The 12,956-nt window shown below is 41.3% G+C and overlaps 1 protein-coding gene across 2 annotated transcripts in view; it reads right to left on the bottom strand.

Annotated features, from left to right (window-relative positions):
- The window catches only part of FHOD3 (formin homology 2 domain containing 3), a 370,562-nt gene that overhangs the window by 26,425 nt on the left and 331,181 nt on the right, over positions 1-12,956 (bottom strand). Inside the window, exon 24 of one of the 2 annotated variants that reach the window (XM_081344817.1) lies at positions 3,722-3,745. The exons of the other annotated variant lie outside the window; for it this stretch is intronic. Coding sequence (XP_081200943.1) covers positions 3,722-3,745 — 24 coding nt within the window. The remainder of the gene's footprint in view (positions 1-3,721; positions 3,746-12,956) is intronic. 2 annotated transcript variants of the gene reach the window in all.

The raw sequence follows: 12,956 nt of genomic DNA, 5'->3' as shown, positions 1-12,956 counted from the left end.
GATATCTGGACACCTCCGATTCAACCAATCACTGTGATGGAGGACAACGAATCTGTGATCGCTTTACAGGTTCCAGGTCTAGACACATTGACATCCGTTACCAAAATATAAGACAAGCAGTTAAACAAGGTTTTGTCAAATTGCAGTATGTGTCTACACATGAACAAATTGCTGATATGCTGAACAAACCACTTCCTACAGCCCAACACGAGTATCTGTGCAAGAAGATGTGCCTTATCTGATTTTCTGCTTCGCTGACAAAAGAAGGGGATGTCACTGCGTGTTTTTTTAGTTTTGCCAGCTTCGCTCATTTTTAATTGTTCATCTCTTTCTGCTCTGCACCTTATCTTATCTTGTAACCATAGTGACTCCAGCTATGTCCAGCCAATGTTTTGGTTTTAAACTGTTTTGTGCGCACGCCTAGAAAAGGTCTTACAGTTTCAGTTTCCTTTTCTCCTTCTGCCTGATGAAAGAATGTGGTCAGTTTAGGTCTTTTGTTTTCTTATTAAAAGTTTTACTATAGAACATGTTTTGGATTTCTTTTCTTTGATATTGACCATGCATATGAACCACGGTCCATCCACCTCTGGTCGGACTGTTAATTGTTCCGCAACATGTTTGTTCTCTAATCCATGTGCAGCTCTTTCCATCTTGTCTTGTAGTGTTGAGCATGTATATTTCCATGGCTCTTTGTGCCACTCCTAGCTTTTGTATTGTGAGGTTAGTGTCCATGTTTCATGGACATATGTTAGAGCAGGTAGCATCGAAAACAGTCCTGGGGGAGATTGTTCCTGAAAAATATGCTTAGCTTGCCAAATGCCTGCCAACCACATTTAACATACTGTTCATTTTTTTTTGTATCACCTTCCATGAGATTCATTGGTCAAGATATATGTGATGGTCTACTGTGTCTAGCTCTTCTCCAGATATATTTTTTTTTCTTTCATTGGTGAATTTATTAAATGTAATCTGGCTCTTTCTCAGGTTATTTTTAAACCAAATAGTTCTTTGTGCAGCTCTTATATGTGTCTTTAAAGTTGTTCTGGATCTTGTGAGCTAAAAACAACATCAACTGTAAATCTTAAGTGATTTAAATAGGCACCATTGATTTTCACTCCATCTTTTGCCCAGTCTAGTTTGCGAAATACTTCTTCAAGGCAGGCTGAGAAAAGGATGGGTGATGTTGTATCGCCTTGTCGTACACCTTGTTCTATGTTGATTTCTACTTTAACATCATTAAGACAAATTGTTGCCATGGTTTTTTCATATATTGATTGTAGTAATATGTATGAATGTATGTATATATGTATATGTATGTATATATGTATTATATATTCTTTTGAGAAAAACAGGCAATAGAATTTCATTTTTAATATGTGCCAGTGCACTCACAGTAAAAAAATGACAATAAAGGTTTTCTTATCTATCATCTCTAGTTAGTGTCAATAGAACGATAGTCCAGACTGATCTTATGAAGTGGTCATCACGTGGTGAAGACTCAATGCTGCTGGATTTGGACCTCTGTCATAATGCATCTACCATTTATAATTCTATTTGCTCTAAATAAATTAACCTTTCAAACCCTATTTGGAATTTTTACTACCTCTTTCTTGACTAAAATTTTTATTTTTATTATTATTCCAATGTTATGGAGAACTCTACTTTCACCACTATTCATAGTTTCATAATTTCAGCAGTCAGTTCTTCCCCATTTGCAAGTTGGTTAATCTGAATAAGAAAAATTTTTGGAATTGTAAGCAAACTATAAAAGACAGTCAGAATGAATATCTAATAAACAGTACTGAAATATATTTTAATTATTTTTGCTAGTATTATGGTAGTATTACCACATTTGAAAGAATGAAGTGGTTCAAATAAAGTATAAATGTGAACATTATTTTTAAGATTATTTGCAAAATTAATTGCAAATTAAAAAGAAAAAAAATCCTATAAGATATGGAAATAATTGCTAATCTGAAATATATCTAAGAAAAAAAGCTAACATTTATTCTACTATTTATAAAGATCTTCAAAAAATCTTTCAAATATCACTTTCAAATTAACATTTTATAGGTGGTAAGTGAAATTAGTTTTTTTTTAAAAAAATCAGTACTGTTACACAGCAATGTTAGAAAAAAATTTGTTAATTACAAAGTTTTCATATTGCAACATATATTTTATTAAAACATAATGGATTACCAGCTTTTCTATCAAGTATGACATTAAGAATAGTTCACCTTTGGAAAAGTCTACCCCAGTTTTCTGATCCTAAATTGGAAGACTACATGCTCAGAAAAAGGACTCATTCAGAGCTACCAAAGCAAAGACATCTCAAGCCATTTTTGTTCTTATTCAAGTGGAAATGATTAAATGATGTATTTCCACATGATGCAGAGATCCTGTAAATTTACTTATATCCAGCAGAAGCTGAGTGAAAGCAAGCAAAGATGAAACACTAAATAATGCAAGTAAAAGCTGTGCAACCTGATGAATTCCCTCACAATGTTAAAAATCTTCAGTAAAATACGTTTTTGTGCTCCATTTCTTTCTTCTGGTGTTTGTGTTTAAAGTGTATAAAATTGCTTATTTTGTTGTATTCTTTACTGGATGTTTCCCTTCTAGCCCACCTCCCGTGACAAATATGACATGTTGAGGGGGAAAAATAACTGTTATTTGGTATTGCTTGTTTTTCTACTTCAGTTTGTCCTCTGAAATGGTCATAACAATTCTTTTCTTCCAATAATATAACCAGTCCTTGTTTACAACTACCTTAGTTAGTCAACATTTTCAAATACAATGGGAATAAACAGTAATAAATCATATTCTGATTAATGCACTTGCACTCAATTTCAGCATCCAATAATAAGAATATCCCTGGCATCACTATACATGAGAAATTTATCCAAATGACATGGTGGCAACCAGTGATTTTCACAGCAGTTCTCTCAGTCCTGCAATCCATTTAGCAACCAAGTTGTTTAGCAAGGATGTCACCAGAATGGATTGCAGTGGCTAAGTGCGGACACCTCACACAGTATTTGATGGTCACAATTTCTATAACACAATGTGAAATTTAGGATTGGCAAACTTTGTGGCAAATGGACAGAAATCTATATCTGATAATGCATAGACCTGCCATGCTTTTTCAGATAACCAATTACAGTCATCATGTTGACAGAAAAAGTGCCATATAGTTCTCAAGTTGTGACCACAACTGAACCCAAAATTTCCATTGCTAAGCAAGACAGTTGTTAAATGAATTTTGCCCCATTTTATGACCCTTTTGCCATAGTTGTTAAGTGAATCACTGCAGTTTGTTAGTGAATCATGCGGTCATTAAGCAAATATATACCAGGTGCCAAGTCCCCAAATGTGGGCACAAAATTTTGATGATGTGAATATGGGGATGTTGGAATAGACATAAATGTGACATTATAACTTTGAATAATTATTAAATGAATGGTTTATAAGTTAAGGACTACCTGTATCAAGCATTAGGCACATTGTAGACTTTTAGTACAATCCTATTAATTCCTACTCAAAAATAAATCTCGTCAAATTCAAAAGAACGTATTCCCAGTTAAGAAAATACAGAACTGCAGATATAAGAATTGCAGCCACAAAGCATGATAATGAAGCATTCCCACAGAACTACCTTTGTTATCAGTAGTTCTCACAGCAATCAGATTTGAACAGAACATGCTCTTTCTCAGAATCATACCTCAATGTCATCTTCTTCATCTGTCTATCAGTGGAACAAGAAATAGAACAGAGGATAGAAAGCAGCATTAGGTAAGGTATAACGTCAATATATCAGCCATCAAAAGTAATTATGATGCTGCTTTTGTATTATAGAATAAAACGTGGTATAAAAATCAAGAGTAATGTGCATCTTTCATGATGTCACAGAAAAATAAAAACCCCAAACTTTATATTGTGGGTGCGTTGTTTCAATAATAAATTACACTGAAGCCTTTTCTGCAATTTAACATCACATTTGCCAGCATATTCTATAGGTGCAAAAAGGCTTAATAATATTACCGTATATACTTGAGTATAAGCCGACTCGAGTATAAGCCGAGACCCCCAATTTCACCCCCAAAAACTGGGAAAAGTTGTTGACTCGAGTATAAGCCGATCCGCCGTTCTGCAAGCCTCCGCCACCGGCGGAGGCTGGATCCACGCTCTGCAAGCCTCTGCCGCCAGCAGAGGCTCGATCCGCCATTTTGCAAGCCTGAATACACAGGAATACCCTGTGTGGCCGCGGCTCTCGGGGAAGCCCTGGCTGTCCGCTTCCTCGCTCCACGCTGCCATTCGGGGCCCGCGCGTTCCCCGGGCAAATCGCGGCGCCCAGCAGGCGAGGAAACACGCCCGCTCCAGTCGCCCCCCCTTCCCTCAGGAGACGCGAAGCAAGTGACCGCCCGGAGCTTACCGAGGACTTGCGCGCGGCCGAGGCTTCGGTGCTTCCAGGATCGCGCGCACCTCTCCCAAGCCGCCGCCGTCCGGAGACCTGCCGAAGTTTGGGGAGGTTTGGGGAGGTGCGCGCGCACCTCCCCAAACCTCCCCAAACGTCGGCAGGTCTCCGTTCCTCCTGCCGACGTTTGGGGAGGTTTGGGCGCCTCCCCAAACCTCGGCAGGTCTCCGTTCCTCCGCGCAGACCTGCCGACGTTTGGGGAGGTTTGGGCGCCTCCCCAAACCTCCCCAAACGTCGGCAGGTCTCCGTTCCTCCTGCCGACGTTTGGGGAGGTTTGGGCGCCTCCCCAAACCTCCCCAAACGTCGGCAGGTCTGCGCGGAGGAACGGAGACCTGGGGAGGTTTTGGGAGGCGCCCAAACCTCCCCAAACGTCGGCAGGTCTGCGCGGAGGAACGGAGACCTGGGGAGGTTTGGGGAGGCGCCCAAACCTCCCCAAACGTCGGCAGGTCTGCGCGGAGGAACGGAGACCTGGGGAGGTTTGGGGAGGCGCCCAAACCTCCCCAAACGTCGGCAGGAGGAACGGAGACCTGCCGACGTTTGGGGAGGTTTGGGGAGGCGCCCAAACCTCCCCAAACGTCGGCAGGTCTGCGCGGAGGAACGGAGACCTGGGGAGGTTTGGGGAGGCGCCCAAACCTCCCCAAACGTCGGCAGGTCTGCGCGGAGGAACGGAGACCTGGGGAGGTTTGGGGAGGCGCCCAAACCTCCCCAAACGTCGGCAGGAGGAATGGAGAACTGCCGACGTTTGGGGAGGTTTGGGGAGGCGCCCAAACCTCCCCAAACGTCGGCAGGTCTGCGCGGAGGAACGGAGACCTGGGGAGGTTTGGGGAGGCGCCCAAACCTCCCCAAACGTCGGCAGGAGGAACGGAGACCTGCCGACGTTTGGGGAGGTTTGGGGAGGCGCCCAAACCTCCCCAAACATCGGCAGGTCTCCGTTCCTCCGCGCCCTGCCTGCCTGCTTCTTTCCGCTGCGGAAAGAAGCAGGCAGGCAGGGCGCGGAGGAACGGAGACCTGCCGACGTTTGGGGAGGTTTGGGGAGGTGCGCGCGCACCTCCCCAAACCTCCCCAAACTTCGGCAGGTCTCGGACGGCGGTGGCTTGGGAGAGGTGCGCGCGATCCCGGAAGCACCAAAGCCTCGGCCGCGCACAAGTCCTCGGTAAGTTTTTTTGTTGACTGGAGTATAAGCCGAAGTGGAATTTTTCAGCCCAAAAAGTGGGCTGAAAAATTCGGCTTATACTCAAGTATATACGGTAGTTATTTTCTTTCCTTCAACTTTCATTATTACTGAGGCCAACAACCATTCTCAGTTTTTTGGAACATTGTACATTCTGTCAAACCTTTTTTCTGGAAAATCAAAGTGGGTAACATAGCATTTCTTAACAAGTCTGTGAGTTAAATTGTGAGTGAAACAATTTTCCTGAATCATCAAGAAACTGTTCTTGATTGAAAATGGACATAAAATAAGAATTTCTAATCTAAACTTGGGATTTTAATTAAACATTAATGTTGTCACACTTATAAAGTATTTTCGGTTTCTGTAAATTTCAACAGTTATCTGAGAATAATAGAATAGCAGAGTTGGAAGGGACCTTTGACATCTTCTAGTCCAGTCTCCTGTTCAAGCAGGAGATCCTATATTATTCCAAATGGCTGTCCAATCTCTTCTTGACAACCTTCAAAGGTGGAGCACCAACAACTGCTGGAGGCAAGCTGTTCCACTGATTAATTGTTCTGTCAGGAAATTTCTTCTTAATTCTAGGCTTGATCTCTTTTTGATAAGCTTCCCTCCATTACCTCTTGTCCTTTATCAATGTTTATGTTATTTTTATTTATTTACTAGATTTATAAGCTGCCTAATTCCTGTAAACTGAAAAAGAATAATAAAACATCACAATACATAAACATCAGCATTAAATATAGAATATAAAATGGTGACCAAGCACTATAATAAAGATAACTAAAAGGGCCATTCAATTGGCCTGTAATTCCAGTTGAAAAGCTTGATCTTAACACCATTCCTAAAGGCAAGTAAAATTGGGGCTTGGGGAGAGTGATTGAGGAGATAGCTTGTTCAAGCTTCTTCTCCGCGAGCTGCATTGGCTTCCAGTTGCCCTCCGGGTGAGATTCAAGGTGCTGGTGATGACCTATAGAGCCCTAAATAGCATGGGTCCAGACTATCTTTGGGAGCACCTGCTGCCAGCATCAACTTCCCATCGTCCTGTGCGCTCCCACAGGGAGGGCCTCCTCAGGGTGCCGCCAGTCAGGGAGTGCCAGCTGGTGGCCCCCAGGGGGACAGCGTTCTTGGTGGGCACGCCTGCCCTTTGGAATCAGCTTCCTGTGGAACTCCGGATGGCCCCCGACCTTCGCTCGTTTCGCCAGGACCTAAAAACTTGGCTATTCGAGCTTGCCGGCCTGGACTGAGGGTTTTGGGTTAAGGTTTTAATTTTTAATTATTTTGGGGCTATTTAAATTAATTTTATTTTAACCTGTATATATTGTACTGTTTTAATTTGCCCTGTAAACCACCCTGAGTCCCTCGGGAAAAGGGCGGTATATAAATCGAAATAAACAAATAAATAAATAAATAATGGAGTAAGCTTTGAAACATGGAGTCAAAAAATGCTATCCAGGGATAGAGAGGGCATAGGCCCCAGCTAAATACTGGGTAGAAAAAGAGTCTAAGAGAAGACTCTTTGTAGTTTCTCAAGCTGTAAAAGATATGGCTGGAGATTTGTACTTCCCTATTTACAAAATTGATTTCAGTCTTCCTAGTAGTCAAGATAGAAAACATGACCAGATGAGTTTATTCTGCGTTCTTGTAAGGTTGTACATTCAGACAAGAAAAACCAAATGTACAGGTATAGTATAGGTGGTACCTGGCTCATAGTAGCAACTGTGAGAGGGATCTTGGAGTCCTAGTGGACAATCACTTAAATATGAGCCAGCAATGTGCTCCAGCTGCCAAAAAAGCCAACACAGTGCATTAACAGAGGGATAGAATCAAAATCACGTGAAGTCTTAATACCACTTTATAATGCCCTGGTAAGGCCACACTTGGAATACTGAATCCACTTTTCATCACCACGATATAAAAAGATGTTGAGATGCTAGAAAGAGTGCAGAGAAGAGCATTAAAGATGATTAGGGGACTGGAGGCTAAAACATATAAGGAACGGTTACTGGAATTGGGTATGTCTAGTTTAATGAAAAGAAGGACTATGGGTGACATGACAGCAGTGTTCTAATATCTCGTGGGTTGAGACAAAGAAGAGAGAGTCAAACTATTCTCCAAAGCACCTGAAGGCAGAACAAGAAGCAATGGATGAAAACTAATCAAGGAGAGAAGCTACCTAGAACTAAGGAGAAATTTTCTGACAGTTAGAACTATTAAACAGTGGAACAACTTGCCTTCAGAAGTTGTGAATGCTCCAACACTGAAAGTTTTTAAGAAGAGACTGGACAACCATTTGTCTGAAATAGTATAGAGTTTCCTGCCTGAGCAGAAGTTAGACTAGAACAGGGCTTTTCAACCCGTGGTACATGTACCACGGGTGGTACTTTGGCTCCAGGCAGATGCTATGTGAACATCCTACACAAGTATAGTAGGGAAGGAGAATGAGTTGAAACAGTGGCAGCACTGCAGAAGCCTGAGGGAAAGACAGCTGGAGCTCGGCAGAAGCCCCAGGACAGCACAAGAAGCAGCGTGTAGTAGGAGGTGCACCGAATAGAAAAGGAGGAGGGAGAGAGGAAATGATATAAAAGAAGGTTTTGGCAGGAAAGGGGGGAAAAAGACAACGGGGGAAAGGGAAGGGGATAGAGAAAGAGAGATGGAGATGTGCAGCCTTGAGAGGAATCAGCTGGAGGCTGATTTCTCTTACCAAAGAGAAAAGGAGGGGGGGAGAGGAGATGATATAAAAGGAGGAGGTTTTGCAGGAAAGAGAGAGGGGGGGAAAGCACAACCATGAGAAATCAACTGGAAGTGCACCAAAAAGAAGGAGGGGGGAGAGAAGAGAGGATATAAAAGGAGATGGTTTTGGTGGGAGAGGGAAAGAAAGACAACAGAGAAAGAGAAGGGGACGGAGAAGAAACTGTGGAAGAAGAGCCCAGCAGGCAGGGAGGAAGAAGAGGAGAGGGAGAGAGGAAGAAGGGCCGACCAGCCACCTGACCACCAAGGTAGCAGGCTATTTTACACAATATAATACATTGATTAAGAAGAAAAATGGATGGAAAAATTAAAAAGTGCTAGATGAAATTAAAATCAAGGAAAGAGAACTTCAAAAATCATCAGAAGATTGTAATACTGTCTATCAGTTAAAACTATGGCAACAATAAATTTCTTTATTGACCATTTCAGATACTGAAAAGAAATTGAAATATACAAAACAACAGTATTTTGAACTTGCAAATAAATTAGGGAGATGTTTGGCACATAAATTAAGAAACAGGAAAAAAAACAAGACAATAAATAAACTTCAGGAAGGAAATAAGACTTATAGAGATAATAAAAATATTCAAAGATTCTTTTGGAATTATTATACTAATCTATATAAGAGACATGAAGTTGCACTAGAATGAATTGATGATTGTACTACACTGACCTTAAAGCTATTGGAAAATTAGAAGAAAATTATGAATAGTCCTTTGAAATAACAAAAGCAATTAAAAAAGCTAAGATGGGTAAACCACCGGGCCTTGATGGCTTATTGAGTGGATTTACAAACGTTTGAAGATCAACTACATCTTCTGAACAAGGACTTAATAAATTTTATAAGGAAATTCTATGCTTGATTCATGGAAAGAAATCAATATTTCTTTTATACCCAAGGATGGACAGGACTAAATTACGAAGAACTACAGATCAATTTCTCTTCTTAATAATGGTTATAAATTGTTTACATTTACTTTAGCTGAAAGACCTAAAAATATTACAAGATTACACATATGAAGAAAAGTATGGTTTTCTACAATTAAAGGATAATGTGAAAGTAATCTTCTATATAAATGAACATCTACAACAATGTAGTGACAAACAAGTTTCATTAATTTTCTGAGATGCAAAGAAAGTTTTTGACAATTGAACTGGGACTTTATGTTTAAAGTAATTAAAAGGATGGGCTTTGGACTTAGTTTCTTATAGGGATTGAAGTCCATTAACACACTCCAGAAGGCTCAGATCATGGTGAGTGGAAAGGAACAAGACAGGGTGTTCTCTATCCCCTTTATTATTTATCTTGGTGTTCGAATTGCTAAACAGGGATATTAGATAAGAACAACCGAGTAAAAGTTACAAATCAAAGTATAAATTTTGTGCTTTTCCAGATATTTGATTATGATTTTGCAAGACCCATTAAGAATACTGAATATGTCATGAGGAAGTTTAAAATATTTAGAGAAATGGCAGGTTGAAAATAAATGAAAGACGATAATACTGACAAAGTAAGTGAATGAGAAACATGAAAGAAAATTGGAAATTAAAGCAAGAAAGTTGTGGAAAAGGTAAAGAATTTGGGAGTGATGCTTACTAATGAAAATTCTAAGTTATATAAAAATGTGTTAAAACGTGAAATGGGATAAAATTGGATTTACACAGATAATTAGATTTGTCATTAATGGGAAGAATTTTACAACAATATTCCTAGAATATTATTTCTTTTCCAGGGTATTGATTAAAGATTCTTCTTTTAAATAGTGGCAGAAAGATATATCCAAATTTATTTGGCAAAATAAAAAGCCAAGAATTAAATGTAAGATTCTGCAAGATGCTAAAGAAAGTTGAGGTCTTGGCTTGCTTATTATGACACCCATTATTCAGTATGGTTAAAAGATTGGATATCTTTAGGAGACCTCCAGTTGATGTCGTGGCGGAACAGGCGAGGGAAAGTGCCAGGGGGTCCTAAGGGGTCGAAAGTCACCCCGGTAAGGCGGCGATAAAGGAGGGAATCCTTGTCGATCACGGGCAGATAGTGATGCAACCCCTCCAAACTGACAGGAGAAAGACAGACCACATTTATGTGACCTGTCCAAAAGCTACTGACAACCAGGAAGGGCGTGGATCAGTACCAATTAGCCACATCGTGTTTTGGAACTGGGTGAGACTATTCTCTTTCTCTCTACTACCTTACAAACGTATTCCCTGGAATGGATAGATCCCCAAAAGACAAAAACTTCTCAGACATGACTGGAGGAAGGGGACTTCCACCCCACCCCACTAGAGAAACGAAAGTGGCAGTAAAAACTTTCAGAGGGACTGGAATAGCGAATATAGAATGTTGAATAAGAAGTAATATACCATATTTTCCGGCGTATAAGATGACTTTTTAACCCATGAAAATCTTCTCAAAAGTCAGGGGTCGTCTTATACGCCGGGTGCTGAAACTTTAGGGACAGGGCTTGCTGGGAAAACCTGGAGCGGATCTCCCATTTAGTCTGCGCAGGGAAAGCGGGACCAATTGGAGTAGAAGCTGCAGTCTGTGATTTTTTACAGGCTGGGGTCTGGGCATCTTTCCTTCTAAAGTTGAAGAGCAGCTGTAGTCTATCCCAACTTGAAAGGCAGGTGGGGAATGCCGCAGCCAGAGCAGTTGCTTAGCTCTAAGGACACATTTGACTCAGGAACTGGGCGGGCTGGCTGGAAAACATGGAGCGGATCTCCCATTTGGTCTTTTTTTTTTAATCCCATTTATATCCCGCCCTTCTCCGAAGACTCAGGGCGGCTTACAATTTAAAGCACAAATCAATGTGCTTAGCAATAGCCTTCATTCTATGTATATGCCTGCTTATTAGAGCTTTCACCCCCCCCCCCCACAAGCAGCATTATTACAAAGTCAGCTTATTGCCCCCAACAATCTGGGTCCTCATTTTACCTACCTCGGAAGCCTGGTGGGATGCGAACCTGCACTAATTGCAGGCAGCTGGTGTTACTTAAGGCTCTGCGCAGGGAAAGCTTTAGAGTGAATTAGGAAAAGTGAAAAAGTGAATTAGGAAAATAGGAAATGGTTGCTGGAATTGGGTATGTGTAGTTTAACGAAGAGAAGGGTGAGGGGTGACATGATAGCAGTGATCCAATATCTCAGGGGCTGCCACAAAGAAGAGGGAGCCAAGTTATTCTCCAAAGCACCTGAAAGCAGGACAAGAAGCAATGGATGGAAACTAGTCAAGGAGAGAAGCAACCTAGAACTAAGGAGAAACTTCCTGACAGTTAGAACAATTAACCAGTGGAACAACCTGCCTCCAGAAGTGGTGAATGCTCCAACACTGGAAGTTTTTAAGAAGAGACTGGACAGCCATTTGTCTGAAATGGTATAGGGTTTCCTGCCTTAGCAGGGGGTTGGACTAGATGATCTCCAAGGTCCCTTCCAACATCATCATCATTATTATTATTATTATTATTATTATTAAAGTTTAATCCACTTGCACTGTTTCATGTTTACATGTTTGATGACAAACAGCCTTATGTTTATAAGTGACAGTTTTCCTACTAAGTACCTGCATGTCATAAGCATTTGAATTAAAATTACTATATTAAAATCAAATCTGATGTTTTTTAATTTTTATTTGGTGTGCGTTGGAAGAAGGGTAGTTTTATACGGCGAGTATAGCCCAAACCTTATAATTTAACAGGAAATGTAGGGGGTCGTCTTATACGCCCAGTCGTCTTATATGCCGTAAAATACGGTAAAGACATTGTTTTGGTAAATTTGAACAATCTTGGAATTGCTAAGTTATGTCTGAAAAAACAACCGGCTGAGAATAACTAATAACTTTTAATTTGGGTGTCTGAGGATAGATACTGCTAATTAGCTGGGAGAAAGTGACATCTAGTGGTGGAAAGGAGATAAAACCTTAAAGCAGGGGTGTCCAAACTTTTTTCAAAGAGGGCCAGATTGGATGAAGTGAACATGCTGGAGGGCCGAACATTTTTCCGAACATTCTTTGAACAATTACAATTAAATGCAAATGAATTATTTTATGCCAAGTTAATTGCAAATGGCATACTTTTCATTTTATAACATAAGATCAACTGACAGCTGAGTTTTCACAATGTATTTTAAATAAATTTTAAAAAAAACTTACTGTGTGAGCTGTTACCAGAGAGTCTGACCTTGTCAAACTTACTTTGACAAGGTCAGACTCTCTGGTAACAGCTCACACACTTCCACCACTTCACAAATTCTGCTAGGCCAGGGCCCTACCTACCCCTGTCCAGCTCCCCACATCCCAGCCCATAAAATAGCTGTGAAACACAGAATGCGCGCACGTGCACACACACACATACACACACACACACGCCCTTCCCTGGATGTCGCCTTCGCCCAGGGGAGCTAGAGGGCTTCGAAGGCCAGGCGCGCACCGTCAGCCTCGCTGCACCGGCACAGACGCTGCGCCAAGCCTGGGGCGGGGGGGGAGGAGCGCGGCGGTTCGGCCAGGCAGGAAAAGGTGCGGGAAGCGACCGCCGCCTGGTAATGGTGCCCGGGCTCACAACGTGGAG

Source organism: Vipera berus (assembly GCF_964194415.1).
Source record: "Vipera berus genome assembly, chromosome: Z".
In the NCBI taxonomy this organism is placed as follows: Eukaryota; Metazoa; Chordata; class Lepidosauria; order Squamata; family Viperidae; genus Vipera; species Vipera berus.
Note: the sequence above shows the minus strand (reverse complement) of the source record. Positions and strands in the feature narration are given on the sequence as shown.